This window comes from Limulus polyphemus, unplaced genomic scaffold (genome assembly GCF_000517525.1).
Source record: "Limulus polyphemus unplaced genomic scaffold, Limulus_polyphemus-2.1.2 Scaffold2321, whole genome shotgun sequence".
Classification (NCBI taxonomy): Eukaryota; Metazoa; Arthropoda; class Merostomata; order Xiphosura; family Limulidae; genus Limulus; species Limulus polyphemus.
In genome coordinates this window covers 62914-79556 of record NW_013667931.1, presented here as the reverse complement: position 1 = coordinate 79556, position 16643 = coordinate 62914, and the positions used below count along the sequence as shown (strand labels likewise).

General features: G+C 28.9%; 1 protein-coding gene across 3 annotated transcripts in view; it reads right to left on the bottom strand.

Annotated features, from left to right (window-relative positions):
• The window catches only part of LOC106466611 (MAP/microtubule affinity-regulating kinase 3-like), a 51718-nt gene that overhangs the window by 24464 nt on the left and 10611 nt on the right, over positions 1–16643 (bottom strand). For all 3 annotated transcript variants that reach the window (XM_022394647.1, XM_022394646.1, XM_013926904.2), the window contains exons 5-8: positions 6901–6949; positions 4049–4114; positions 1531–1601; positions 834–890 (exon numbers count right to left, since the gene is read on the bottom strand). In XM_022394647.1, the coding sequence (XP_022250355.1) occupies positions 834–890; positions 1531–1601; positions 4049–4114; positions 6901–6949 (243 nt within the window). The remainder of the gene's footprint in view (positions 1–833; positions 891–1530; positions 1602–4048; positions 4115–6900; positions 6950–16643) is intronic.

The window sequence follows — 16643 nt, the reverse complement described above, 5'->3', positions numbered from 1 at the left end:
TTTCGTTTAATACTCAATGGGGTGTTTTAATTTGGAACACTAATTCTTAGGTAAATTGTGTAACATTGTCTCACCTTTTAAATTAAATCTTAATTAGTAGGAAGAAGCAATGCCAGCTAAGTGCAATTGTTTTCACCATAAGATTAACTTAATTTAAAATGTCTGAAAAATTAACAACAGAATACAACATTGAAATGACACAACCATTATAAAGTGTAAAATCTACATGTGACAAACAAATCTGGTGCCAAAATTAAATACCACATGTGTATGAATGTCCTATTTTTCTAATTACAATTACATTAATGCATATTTCTGAGTCAACTGATATGTGACTCATGTTTATAGATCATTAAATACAATCTTTTGACTTTAACATATCAGGCTGACAGATTGAATTAGGAAACTTAAATTTTCAGTTTCTCTTTAAGTATTGTTCTATCAAGTCTTGACTATTTCCACCATTTTATCTAAATACAGTGAAGAAGGTTTTGGAAACTAAAACTTAAGTGACTATTTAAAGTTTGTTTTTCACACTTGCTAAGACTGTTCAACTCATCCAATATACTTTCAAGATAATATGCAGAAAGTACCAGAGAGTACACTTGTTTTAAACAACAAAGAGTCAATATAAGTATGATACTACTAAAATTAATAAGATGTTCTTCACAAGAAGCATATAAAATGAAATAGTAAGACCAAGTTTTTTTATCAACACAATTTTATCATTTTTTTAGCTTTTGTAATAGCTTTTTACAAACTCATAGCACTAGATAATAAAGTACCTTACAACTATTTTTTATATAACAAGAATGAAATATAAATAAACTTACTTTTAAGTCTCTGTGAATAATTCTCTTCTGATGACAATACTGAAGAGCAGAGACAATCTAAATAATAATAATAATAAGTGGAAAAAAAATATATTATTTTGAATCAAGCTACACTACTGGTATCTTAGTCTTATAAGTAGATAGAATTAATTTTATAAAACTCTAGCACACATTAGTTACTAGCTCTCTCAGGTGGATATTGCAAGTTTTACAATCTAGTCATTAATTCTCTAAAGTGTGAAGAATTTGTTCTACATGATGATATATGGAAAATTTCTTCTGGTTCATTCCTTCTTGACTAGCACTATACAAACCTGTAAAACTGGATCAGTTTTAATGGCCAGTTTTCTGTAATATACACTTTGCAACCAAATAGTTGAAACCATATCTCAACAAACACAACTCTAGAAAATACTTTATTTAATACTGATGTCTTGGCAAACTCCTTTTTTCAAGTGCTCATTATGCCACAAACTACAAGTACTATCTAGTGTTTGAATGATGACAGAGCTAGAACAAAAATTAAATAAATACTATTCTCTTGGCTCTTAATAAGCTTTGAAATAAACATGTATTTACAATTTAAAAAAGTTTTATAGCTGCTAGGTTGGTCTAAATAGCTTATCTGTAATACCTTGCATATTTTTACAAATGAAAATTAAGTTATCACACAATGAAACTATCAGAGGAGACTTACTTGTCTGAACTTTGCTCTTGCTTCTTTCTCCTTCATTCTTCCATGAGCAACTAAGTAGTCAAACACTTCACCTGCAAGTTGCATTCTTAACATTGAATCAAAAGGTTGAACAAAATAAACCAATAACATACCTATAACTTACACCAAAAAAATCTGTACAAGTTGTATGTAATCAAACATTAGCACACTTATACTTCATGTTATAATCACGAGTCAATTTATACAACCAAACATATATACATAAATCTAAATCATTGACTCATTTATGCTGAAGGTAGTTTTACCTGCTGGATTAATGAAATATTTTGAAAATGGGTGTATCTAAGATGAAAATACTAATCAAAAAATTCATCCAAATTATACTTTTTATTCAGGGCACAAAATGAACTGTTTTAAATGCTACATTGGCACTGTCTTCAAATTTTTTTTATGTGCCAGAAGAGAGTTTTGGGTATTGAAAAAATTAACCCTCTAATAACTATAAGTATTCATTTATTACTAAGTTGTTTTTTTTTTTATCTTCAAATACATAAGCATTCACAAGAAATACTCAACATTAACAACTTCAGGTCTAGAAGCTTTCCTACATCAGGCATGTACCACAGAGCTTAGTAGGCTAGGCTACACATTTCAAATTATCAGTCAAGTACCAACACACATCTGAAACAGGGCTTAGTGGGCTAGGCTACACATATCAAAATGAATCTGCATGTGTAAACAATGAGATTTATTTTTATATATAAATCTAAATATTGTGCTTGAATTTCATATATCCATAGGATATATTAGCAGAGAGCCAAACTTCTGCTGTAGCAATGATACTAAACAAAGCATTATATACCTTAAATCTCCAACTTTCAAGTCTTGATCAACATTTATAAAGATCGATGTCTAAGCCTTCTGAGTTGTGATAGGATACCTACAGTACTATTACAACTAATGTTAGTCTAGACCTCAATATCATATAAGGCAAGTAATAACAACTATAATAAACTTGTACACACACACACAAACATATATATAATGCATGCAGAGAGTTAGCTAGTTTCAAAGGCATCATACAAACTACTGATTGCTTATATTAATAAGCAATATATAAATGCCATTACTTATACTACTAGTCACTTTCACTAGTTACTACTAGTTACTCTTTCAACCTATATAGGGTCGTATAACACAATTGCTGTGATATTTGTTATGTTAGTCACCCATATCCTTTTCCATTTTTACAAACCTTTTGGGATTTTTAGAAACAATTAGCACTGGAAGCATGTTTATTTCACATCCTGTTTTTATCCTAACTGAAAACAACAGATGTGTCCTAAACATAAGATGTTACACATTCAACATGCATCTTACATTATACAAAGGTTAGTTTGAGAACTTGCAACTTCTTGCTCATGTTACTAAGCATAAACTAGTTAATCAAGGGATGTCACAATTAAATATTTTTATACTCCTGGAAGTTATACAATAAATAGCATTTGAAAGGTTGTTCCTTTCAACCCTATAACAATGATGCCATTTTTACAACCCTTTCAGAGCATGTTACTGAGTTACATTCAACTTTTAACTAAACTGTCAATGTATTTAATGAAATTATTATCATCAAGAAAAATTATAATTCAAAGTTTTACATTATCTCAGATTTTATTCCTTTATTTCAAAAGAAAAGTTAAAAACTATTTAAAACAGACATTCAAAGTACAGCATATACAGGCTGTATATTAAAACATTCTAAGAACTTGTCCTGAAATTAAAACCACTGTAAAAAATCCTCAGACCAAGTTAAGCCATGCCCACTTGCAAAGTAGCTGTGTTGCTAAGCAACAGTTTTAACTTGAATGGCATGCTTATAACCAATAAAAAGAGCAGATTCCATGCTATATCTTGTAATGAAGTCAGGGAAGTTAGTCAATGTATACATTTTACTAAGGAAGTCAAAAGGAATCTTAGTCCACTACTTCATTAGTAATTGTTCAGACCACATGCTGGACACCATAAAAGGACAGAACAGAGAACTATAATAATAAAACCTCACACACAGAAAGAGAAACCAGGTGAGAAACAAAACACATATAATCATATTCTCTAGAGGACAATAAATTTCTTAGCAAGTAGAAAACTATGTCTTAGGATGGACAGAAAATGCTAAAAATTAAATAAGTGCACTGTTTACAGGTAAGACTTCAAATCTGCATAGAAATGAAACTTTGAACTTTTTTCTTTTTTTTTGAGAATTACACTGAATGTTATAAAATGAAAAAATAGGAATTATTTTTGAATTAAAAATGTTTAAATAAAGTTAGAATTAATATTTTTACTAACATTTTGTAATTGGTTATGCAAATGTGTACTAGATACTTTAAAAGGGTTTGCAGGTCAGGTTGTGGTAACTTTTTTTTCCCCCCACCAGCCAAAAAATATTAACCAGATAATTGGCAAACCAATGAACTAGATATATTATGTGCATTACTTATATTAGCAACAGAGTTAAAATAATAACTTGAAAACTCACCACCACTGGCATATTCCATTACAAGATACAAGGTCTTTTCAGTCTCAATAACTTGATAAAGTTTCACTGTAGTGCAACAACACAATTTATTATATTATCTACATACATATTTAAAAACATATTGATACTATATAAAAGTAACATTGCAGATACAATTTTATGTTAATATGATAAGGCAAAAGCTTGATAAATGTACAGGCTATATTACAACAAACATCTGTGATCAACTATAATTGATCAATATTTCATTTCTGTGTAAACTTGAGATTCCTCTTTATTATCACATGTTACTGTAATGAAGTATAACCAGTCAAAAGTCCATATATATTCTAAAATGGATAATTATCCCCATACTCATAAAATGAATAACAATAACATTTTTAGTGTTTTATTACTAACTTTTTGGTTCTTTTTAACTACTGTATATAAATTACCAGGGTTCACTCACCCTGTTCCACTTTACTAGAAACCAATGATAGGCTAATTTGGCAAAAATAAAATCAATATTAAGAATTTTTGATGAAAGTATACCCTACAGCCCTCTCCATTTGATACCTATTTAAAATTGAAGTAAATATCTCCTACAAAAGTTGATTAGCTAACTTCATTTTGCTGTCAATAATGCAATTCCGACCTTTCATGATCCCAACTGACAGTTTATGGTGCCTGGCCAAATCCCAGCATTCTACAATTTCTGTGTTAGACAATGACTGCACTAGTAATATTCTGCCATCATTCACCAATTAAAAACCAAAATATAGGTCAACACCTTGATCTCGGACACACTCAGGACACTACATGCAAACCTGCTAACTGCAATTTTCTGTAATTTGCAAAAAGTTTCCCTGTCCTTTTGCTATGGACTCCTAATAAATACTGCTACTTACAATTTTAATTAAGTAAAGTGCAGTTACTATTAACAAAAATCCACTGTTCTGAATATACATTTGAATATTCAAAGTAAAATGTATTTGAATTAGAAAGTAGTTAGGTTTTTTCATTTGATTTCAGCTACAGTCAAGGTGTACCTTAGGTATTTGAAATTAATATATTTTCCTTTTCCAACAGTTCCTTTTCAAAATGTAATATTGAACACAAATATTTCAATGACTTCCAAAAGAACTGAGTGATGGCCTAAATGACTTCTTCTAAAGCAGCATTTCCCAATCTCTTTTGACCACGGAACACTTTTCAGGTGAGAAAAAGCTTACGAAACACTAGACATGTGAAATATCAGTGTAGAGGGTATGTTACGTGTGCAGCGCTCTCTAGATTTGTATATTATTCATTTATTTATTTAATAAAATTACATATTAATGAATTTTTAAATTTTTATTCTTATAATATACTTTAGATACAAACCTCTCCACTAAGATATTATGTTGAATAGATACTGCATATTGCATATTCTTCTTCAATGTGAAATCGATATTATCTGATTCGAATACATAGGAAAATATTTCATAATAAGTTATGACCATAAAAAAGGGTTAAATATTTTATTAAAATTTAAAATCATGATTTTCTCAAGGAGCATCTATCTCGATTGGAACACCAGTGTTCCTTGGAACATAGTTTGGGAAATGCTGTTCTAAAGAGTTGGATTGAAAACAGTTATGGATCCAAACATAAATGAAAGGCAATATTGGGTTATTTTTGCCTAAACTAAATGTGACACAAAGGTTTGTGTAATGAAAGCTGTTTCATTAAATCTATTGCACTTCAAATTTTGGGATTTTTTCCCCCCTAAGATTGAGATTGGTGGTCAAAGTATTTCTTTAAAATACTAAAATAAAAAAAACTTTTGTTCCAGAGGCGGATGATCTTGACAATTATGCAAGATCTAATTTTAAGAGGAATTCAGCATTACATTCTAGGGGGAAGGAGTTGGAGAGTTTCAAATGATTAATGCTCTGATTTTTTATTGTAGCTCAAAGGCTATAGTACTCATCACCATTCTTCATTTTTGAATTAGCACTGTAATTTTACAGAAAAATTAAACATTTAAAGTTTTCAGAGAAATGGGAAAATTGCACATATTGTAAGCTAGCATATATATATATATATATATACCAAATAAATTAAAATCTGAACAAAATGAAAATAATACCTTGAGTTTTAAGAATGAATATTTGCAAGTAAGCCTATATATTTGCATTTGTTATTATCAAAATGGCAAAAGTACTTGTAGAGGTTTGTAGAAACTAATATTTTCTTAATTATGCTTTTTCATTTTAAATACAGAGAAAAGCCATAATTTCAGCAAACATTTCATTAAAATATTGTGAACAAAACTTCTAAGTATTAAAATATTTTGTACTGTTGGTTACAAAGAGTTCAAGAATCAATATAATGTAACAGGCAAGTAAACTCTGAGTTTGAGGAATTTGTAGGTAGAACTGCAACAATATATGTATGATTACTGTTGAGAGTTTGTTTAGTTAGTAAGTGATTTTCATAACAGATTTTAGGCCAATTGGGAATAATCATTTTATGATTGAAATTTAGTATAAAAACAAATCCCATTTTTTTCATTGGATGTGGAATTCATAAAATGGTGTTTAAACCATAACCTTTGAGTATATGGGAGTGTTTTTTGTGTCTAAACAACAGCAGAAAAACATTTAGAACTTAGAGCTTTGATAAATTGGAGAGAACTGTTTAATGCCAATATTATAAAGCTTTACAACAACCAAAAAAGTAAAATCTAATCAGAGATGGTACATAATTCGTAACATAAATACACACAAAACAGTTAAAGTAATTCTCTTTTAATAACTGTATGAAAGTACTAACAAAAATTTTGATATGCAAAAAAAATACACACATAGATAAAGGAAATAAAAACTCACCTATATTTGGATGATCGAGCATTTTCATTATTCGAACCTCTCTAAATAACTAGAAAACAAAATACATCGAAATTTAGAAAAATATTATACACGACAAAAAAATGGTATTTTTCTTTCATATGAACAGTAATTTGATTGCTAAATCTTTCAAACAGTCACAAATAATTCAGTGAGGATAATCCTACATAATTTCCTATAGAACAGAAGAAAGAATTTTTTTTTGGCATCATCAGACCTTCAAGAAATAAACACTTGTTTGACTCTTAACTAGTTACATGATCAAACAGCATTTGTTTACCTTTAAAAATTTTCAATTTCAAAAGACATCTGATTTTCATTAAAATTTGAAAACAAAAACTTTACAAAGGTTTTACAATACTTGACTTTAAAAACATGTAAATTATGTACTAATAGTTTTTTAATCAAAGAGAAATCAAAGCAACTAAATGATTATGGTAACTTTCCATTTCTCTTTCTTCAACTTATATGAAATTTGCAATAAAACATGCTTGTAAGATGGATACATGGTAGAGAGTAATATGAGCATGTGGTATTAGTACAAAACAAAAATACACAAGCCATATTGTATGTGTAAACCCTCCTTATCACATCACATGCTATATATGTATGTCTCTACATACATGGAAAATTCTTTAGTAATTTAATTATTCACATTTTCCACTCCTTGTGAAGACTTGGAGAATTTGGCAATTTTGACTTCTAATTTTTATTTTTTTATGTCATTAAAAGCAAATGAAGCCTATTTGTTCACAATTCCTTGTAGCATAAATACAGGTAAAACCTGACTAGTTATTATTCAAGCACAAATTACTAAGAAAGAACAAGGTGACAACACAAGTTATTGGACTTTATCGTTTCTCAAATACACAAAAAAACAATGAACAAGCACTGTGCACCAGTGTCACACTGTCTCATTTCATCAGTGAAATTTTATCATTTAATTGACATTTGTTTGTTATGAATACACTAAAGTTTAATTTCTTAAGCCTATAAAAAAAAAGTGTCTAACTAATCTGAATTTTAAAATGTTCTTAGCATTTTATGATCTTGATAAATACAAAAATGAAAACTTCTAAAATTATTTTATGTCAGTACAATTTTCAAAGTATTTTTTGGTGGGTGTGGAGGAAATATTTAAAATGCTATGTAGATTACTACCTGATATTTCACCTCTTTTTATACAGTAAAAAAAAATAATGAAATTGTTTTTGTAATTGCTTTCTAATCAAAGATAGATAACCCACAGCCTCAGTTGACACTTATAGCATAAACTACAGTGTGACATGTTATAAAACAAGAGTTACCAAACATATTACATACAAATAATAAAAATAGAGCAAACATGGCAGTTCAAAGTAAGAAAAAAAATAAAGCTCTGAATACAATTTCTTAAAACTAGTTGTGGTTAAAAATAAAAATACCCTGATGTATTCAAGATTGTAAGGTAATCTTAGTACAGTAGCCTAATAGAGTATCAGATCTTTATACATCTGTTAATCATTAACTCCCTTGCTATGGGTTCAGTCTATTCGACCAAGTTCATGACCCCAAATTGACACTTAGTTTCCATACTATAACTTTTAATTTGTTTTGTGTATCTTTATGAACTTTTCCAAGTTTTCAGTCTTTGGAGGCAAAAAAATCCTAATTTTCAATCAAGTATTTTTAATAAACATTTCTCCCTGAACATAAAGTCAAAGTGTTGACTGGTCAGAGTACAGAAATTTTCATGTTAAGATGAAGAAAAGTGTTTTAATCTGAAAATTGTCAAATTTCATTTGCATTATCTCTAAAACCTCCTAAGTAAATATCAAACTTTTTTTCAGAAAACTTTACATTTTATTTGTTATTTTGTCTACCCTACCTCTATAAGCATTCAGTCAATTAAATCAACCTTATAACCACCAGAAAAAATAAGAAATCTAAATTGCCCTTTGTCTCTCTCTAGAATGACTGCAAATTGTAACAGAAAATTGCACTTGTTTATTCTAAATAGCTTAAAGCTTGTAACAGTATAAAACTGTTTCTAATTAAATTTCATTGTTTTATTATCTTTTGAACTGTAGCTAACTAACTATTAATCCCACCACACAAACTTTAAATCACTCAGCAAACATGTAGCTCACATTACTATATTGAACTATGTAATGCATGATCTAGTTGCAAGCAGCATCCCTCATGAAGAATTTTTATTACTTTTCTTTATTGTAACTAATAGAACTTTATCTAACCTAATAAGTTTCTATTTTTTACATTTTAGTTACTTATATAATAATAAATAAATAAAGAATAAACATGAAAAACAAGATATACAGTATTTACCTAAATTTTTTTTTTTACTGTCAACTGTTGATAAAACTTGAGTCCACTTTTTATACTAATGTTACTACTACACTAACATAATTTTTTACTTAATTAAATAATACACTTAAGAACACAGAATAATAATACACAAAAAGCAATGTCCTATAATTATCATACTTTTTTGGCTTTCTAACTATAGATAAGAGCCTTTAAAAATTCAGCTAAGACAGTCAGTGATTCCAGTGAGAGGAAATTTGAAACTGAATCAGGAAATAGACAATTCTTTGTTAATAAAACAATGTAATGTAATATGCCACTTGATAGACCAAACCTCTGGCTTTCTGTTGGTTATAAATAATATAGTATAAAATGTCAGAAAGAACTATTGGCAATTTGTGAAAGAGAGGATTTGATAGGTGGGTGTGGCAGGTGGGTCTTACTTTCTAATTTATGGCTCCATAAACAAATAATATTAAAGGTTATAAAAATTATGCTTTCCCTGAGTAATATTTAAACTATAATGATTAATTTAAGTTCAATTCCATACTTCTTGGAGGAGTGGTAAATAAATTACAGAAGAGGAAAGGCTTAGAGAGCAAATGACAAATCTCATACTAGAGAAAGTTGATTTTTTTTAAATATATAAAACTAAAAGTTTGAATATTTTATGTAATATTAAAAATGGATTTATTAACTATGTTTTGATACCAAGTTTATTCATATACAATGATAATAAAGTAATTTTAATTATATTCTGAACTAACTCCATAAAGTCAAGACATGCACACTTTGACCTACTTGTAACAAGAAAGTTAAACATGTACACTGGGGGAGTAATTGTATTTCCAACAAATTTTTCCGTCACTTTTATAAATACTCACTCTAAATTTTTACATATTTTAAAATGTTATTGTTCCTAATAAACATAAATTATATTATAGAAATATATTTAGAATATGCAACTATAAACACTGTTTCAGAGAGTATTAACATACTGAGATTCCTCAAAGTTAGGACTATCATGTTAAGTTCAGGTAAGAATAGACAAAGCCCCCACACATTCTTTAAGCAAATTTTTTCCCACTTTTTCAAGTATATCAGTCACACTTTCAACAACAATGTTTTAGTGTTTGAAAATGCCACACTTTTGGTATATCAATATGAAACTTTTGAGAATATCAATACCCAAGGAATTATGCTCACCATAAGATACCAGTATTGTCAAATATTAACACTTGACATTAATATTATATTAATTAAATATAAATACTGTAGTATCAAATAATCATGGAACCCTACTGTGTTTATACAAATGAAAACCAAATTACCAATATTGGTTACATTAAACCACAAAACTAAATATTTAAGCAAAACAGTCACTCACTCCTAAACTGTTCACCATTGGATTCAAAGTCTAACTGCTAAACCTTGCCAAACAAAGCTAAAAATTGTGCTACAAGTGCTCAGCTCAAGTTACATAAAACACTTGCAGCTTGGGTGCATACCTTGCTGTGAAGTTTTTTAATTTTTTTTTTTAACCAAACACAACAAGTTTCTACTTTTTACATTTTAGTTATTTCTACAATAATAAATCAAAAATATACATAAAAAATAAGAAATTCAATACTTATGTTTGGCCTCTTGTTTTTTTGCAGCCTGCCAGTTCATGAAATTTAAAACTACTTTAATTATAATTACGGTACTAGTACATTAAATAATTTGTATTCATTTCAAATATGCACTTTGACTCTCACTTGTGCACACCAGGGTTCAGTTACACACAAAGTTGAAACATCCTGCATGGATAAAACATATCTACACTAAAATTTTATTCCAATACAAACAAAACATTTTTTAGTTCACCAAGCTTTTCACACAGCTTAGCATCTATCACTTTTCTTCCTTTAGCAGCTTGCCTGAGACTATTTAATTTCATTAACCTCAAAAAGTTCCTAGTCGATCCTGCCTTAACTGCAAAATTACCAGCAGATTTAATATACTCATCTATGTCTATTCTTATGGATCTGTAGTTATTCTTTAATTCACCAATTTCATCATTACAATTTTCCCATTTTCAATCTTGCTCAAGTTTGCTTCTCTTCATCACAGCACATGTAACCTCTCTGCCTTGTAATGGAGACAGAAAAAGAAACAGTAGCAGTTTTCTGATATCTAAATAATAGATTCCTCTAACATATTTAATCACATTGCAACACATGACTGTTTGGCAAGATGATCAACTTCAATTTGTTTATTGAAAAACCACATTCTTCATTTACTTGTCCATGGAAAAGTAATAACAGAGATCTCAAAACATGCCATAAATTTTTGTACTTCAAATCATTTGCCACAGTTTGGTAAAACCAAGCATACAGTAAATGGGTAAAAAATTAAAGAACTTCAATTCTTTTAGTATGCTATCAATATAGTGACTAAATTCACACAAATTATTGTCACAGTAGTTATCAGATATGCAATGAGTCTAAACAAACAAATGGAACATCCTTTTTGGTTTGCTTTGATAAGATATATTTTCATTTGTCACAACTCTTGGATCAAAACTGATATTATGTCCCAAGTAATACATCAGTTGTAACTTCTCAAATGTTATACATTGCATTCTAAATCCATACAGTCATTATATGGCAAATTTAAAAATTTTAAACATATTCTCAGTTTTAAAGTCAACATCAAGCTTCTTCCATGTGGGTTCTTGATTGCTCACAGAAATTTTTATCAATGAAAATGCAGTTTTAGCAGTTTTCAAAACATTGGGTTTGATAACACATTTAGCAAAATCAAGTACTATTATTTCCAGATCTGTTACCAAAAAAGGTAGACATTGGCTTAGCAGTTTGATATAGATATTAGGAATGACAGCATTTGTTTAGGTAACAAAATAACAAACATCAAAGGATCATTGCATGCCTTTCAGACACAAAGCTTTTTGTTTTTGGTATAGCAATTTTTTATAATTATACTGCTTTCACAGTCTTGAGCATTTTCTAAAACTGCAGTCTTCTAACCATCTGTGCTTACAATATTTGAGTAGAAAAGATGTTCAATCACACCTTAGAAAATCTTCTCATCTAACACAAACCATTTAGAATACCACTAATTTTCCATCCTGTTAACCCTTTCGTGATGGGCAAGGTATAATATACACAAGTATTTATACTGTAGCTTATAATGCAGTAAGTGTATCTTCACAAAAATTGGTAGACTTTTAGTAAATATTTCTTAACAAAAAATCAGATTTTTAATGAAGTGTTTTTGTTATAAATTTGTTTGTGAAAATATTGAGTCCAAGTGCAAAATGATTTTCATGTCATAACTAAAAAACAATTGTTCGTCCCAAAAATCTCAAATTTTATTTGTGTAATCTCTAAAACCTAATAAATACATTTCAAATGTTTGTTTCTAGTAAAACTTTATATTTTTCTGTTATTTTCTCTACCCTAACTCTATGGGGTCTGTCAATTTGACTGGCCTTGTAACTACCATAAAAAGTTAGGAAATAAATTTAAATTATGCTTTTTTCATTCCAGAATGACTACAGATTATAACATGAAAACACTAATGTTTAGTCTAAACAGCATAAATCTCATAACATTATACATTTATGTATATTTATTACTTTTATTATATTGACCTTCCAGCCATGCCTGGTTAACAATACAGGAATTACAATGATGCGGCACACATGCACTTTTGATACCATATCCAATAACATAAAACCGACCTTTAGTCTTTACAAAATAACCTGTCTTGGCTGTGTTTTAGTGGACTAGTATTTTGTAAAATACAGTCACATTTCAATTATTATACATAGATATACATTAATACTATTCACAAATAAGTTCTTAAACTTATTTTTCTTAAAACACAGAGCAGTAAAAAAGAAGTAAAGTTACGACCTTTGTACTCATTTGCTGCTTGTGGAGGATGGAAAAGAAAATTTTTTTAGGTTTTATATATGCATTTTAAATGACCAAAAAAATCATAAATTACTATATGTAGGCACAGTCAATTTGACAGACTTGTAACCACCATATAACAGAAAATTACAAACTAAATCTAGAGTACCCTTCTTTTTTTCAAGAATGACTTCTTTTGTAACATACAATTACAATTACCTATGCTAACATCTTCAGTACTCTAACTTTTCACAATTGCATTTAATTTTATTGTTTTTTGAAATGTTTAACTACTAAAGTAGCACAAAAAAAGCAATAAATCATACAGTGATAGCATAGCAAGAGTTTACAGTGAACAATGTACTGAATTTCTTGCCACATAAGCAATAAAAAAAATTATTCCTGAAGAATGTGAATAATTTTTTTTTCATTTAATTTTTTTACCTGACCTAACAAATTTTTGATTTTTACATTTTAGTTACTTTTATAACAATAAATAAAATTCTCAATAAAAGTTAAACCCTGTTTTTCTAGGGTTGTTTTTAGTACTTTATTAATTTCAAATATGCAACTTAAAATCTAAAGTAATAACATACACAAAGAACTCAATGCCCTATAACTATTACAATTTAACTCTGGCCATGTAGGTGGATGCACCAAACTAACCATGAGAGTAGTCATACTATAACTTTTGAGAATGAAATTTCGCAGACTATCAGTAAATATTATATGAAGCTTTCGTACACAATATTTTACATTTTTTAAATTAAGTATAAAGATTTTTTTTAAAGATTTGTTTGTGAACATTTTTTTTAAGTATGTTGACTATCCAACATGCAAAGTAATTTTGATTTTAAGATTACAAATACTTTTCTTCATCAAGAAATTTTCAAATTTCATTTGCTTAATCTCTATAATTTCCTAAATAAGTATCAAACGTTTTTTTTCAAACATTTTATATTTTATCTGTTATTTTTTTAGCTTAACTCTATACCATGTTAGTCAATTTGACTGACCTCATAACCACCATTAAAAAGATTTAAGCTATATAGAATAAACATGTGGTTTCCTGTTACAATTTTCAGTCATTCTAGAATGCAAAAGAATAATTTAAATTTATTTCCTGATTGTAACAGTAAACATCTATTTTTATTTTTTATTTTTTGTTTCATTGACCTTTGAACCACGTCTGACTAATAATCCTGCCACACAAGTTGTAAATTATGCAGCACGTGTGCATCTCATGTTACCATATCGAATAGCACAAAATTGACCTTTAAAAAGTAAAAATGTCTTACCCTTTAGTCTTAGTACTAATACTTAGAAAAAAACAAATTATAATTACTTAGGAGGTTTTAGAGATTACATAAATAAAACTTGATAATTTTTGGACGAATTTTTGCACTCGGACTAGACAATAAAACTACTCGACATGTGCATGGACAAATCTTTGCTAAAAATACTTTATTAAAAAAACCTTGTAGAAAATGCTATTTCCCTCCAATTGTCCTGAATTTCTACACCCAAACCAATTAATTTTTAACTATAGTGATGTTGAACTCATTGAAATCTGTAAAAATGCTCTAACTAAAGGCCTAAACTTCTGCTTGGCACCACTTAAGTTAGCATTTAGTGATTACCTTCACCCTTTTTCGATTACTTACAAAATGTTAAAATCCCAATCTGCCTTTAAAAGCGGTAGCACTCTTGATATTGATTACATTATTAAAACTAAAATAAAAAAAACATCTTATCTTTTTAAAACTAACTCAACCAGGACTCCTCCTCTTTCTTAGCTCTAAAAGAACTAGCTGGAAATAAAGAGATATTATTTTTGTCTAACCTGATAAAAATACTAGAGTTGTAATCCTAAACAAATGGGTTTACAATAAAAAATTTAACAAATCCTACAATACCCCAATAACTTTAAACTATTGAATACAAACCTACTTAATCATTCAACATGAAAAAAAAGCTGCAACTTGTTCTTCAAAATTTAAGAAAACAAACAATTACCTCTATTAACACTTTCACTGAAATTTATTCTTTAAGCTCCTCTCCTTGAATGTTTGGCCTTCCCAAAATTCAAAAACACAATTCCCCACTCAGACCTATCTTTTCCAATAGACACCTATACCTACAAGCTTGCTAAATTCCTAGTTCATATCTTAAACCCTCGAACAACAAATGCATATGTCAAATTCCTTTTCTTTTGCTCATGAAATCTCTCAATTCCTGGATGCTTACCAATATATAATGGCAAGCTTTGATACTGTATCTCTCTTTACTAGCTTTCCTTTAGAAGAAACCATACAAATCTATTTTAAACTATTACCAGTAATGATAGTCTGAGGGCTATATTAAACAAACAGCAACTTTTGCAACTACTAAACCTAGATCTAAAAGAAAACCAACATGTCATTACTGGTTAGTTGTATGACCAGATAGATGGTGTTGCAATGGGTTCACTAATAGGACCCTCGCTAGCAAGTATCCTTCTTTGTCACCATGAGCACATGTGACTGAACAATTGTCTTTCTGTTGTTAAACCCACACTCTACAAAATGTATGAAAATGATATATTCTCACTCTTCCAGAATCATAAACACATTAACAAATTCCTTAACCACTTAAACTTTCAACACCCTAATATAAAATTCACCTGTGAAATTGAAAATCAAAACAAACTTTAGCAACTCCATTTAAAGAAAGAAAAACTTTCACAGGTTTGTACAAATGGTTTGAAAGTTTTTTTTGCCAAAATCATTCAAATTAAACTTAGTTTTAACTCTTCTTCATAGGGGCCTACTCAACCTGCTTAGATTACATCTGTATTCATAATGAAATCAAAACACTTTAAGATAAAATAGGTATACTTAATCTTTACTTGAAAACATGCAACTTTCTTACTAAGAAAAAAACACTTCACTAAATAATATGTAAATATATTCCAAATTTCTTTTAACACTTTTTATTCTTTACCTTATTGTTGAAACCCAACTCAATAAACTTTATACCCCCAGATTAAACTTCATATTGTCTTCAAATCATCACTTCATATCAGTAACTTTTTTAGAACTGAAGATATTTTACCTTCACTCTTGTTCAAAGTTCAAATATACATATGTTAGCTGGAAAGCCACCTACATGAGCAAGACTTCTCACCATGTACAAATACACACTTAGGAACACATGGGAGTTTCTACCAGGACTGGACTTAAACTCCACCTAATTTTCCTCTATGTTCTCACTACGAAACATCCTCATACCCTTAAGAAACCTTTAACTCTTTCGACACAGAATCGGTCAATTTGACCGAGTCGCGTGACCTTCTGTACTCATTTAAAGTTGACATCAATTTAATACTTATAACTCTCTATATATTGGGTATACCTTTACAACATTTGGCAGTCTTTCAGTTAATATTACAAGTCTTTCACATATAAAAAGTCATATTTCTTAGTAAAGTACTTTTAATAAAATAAAATAAAGTTTTGTCCA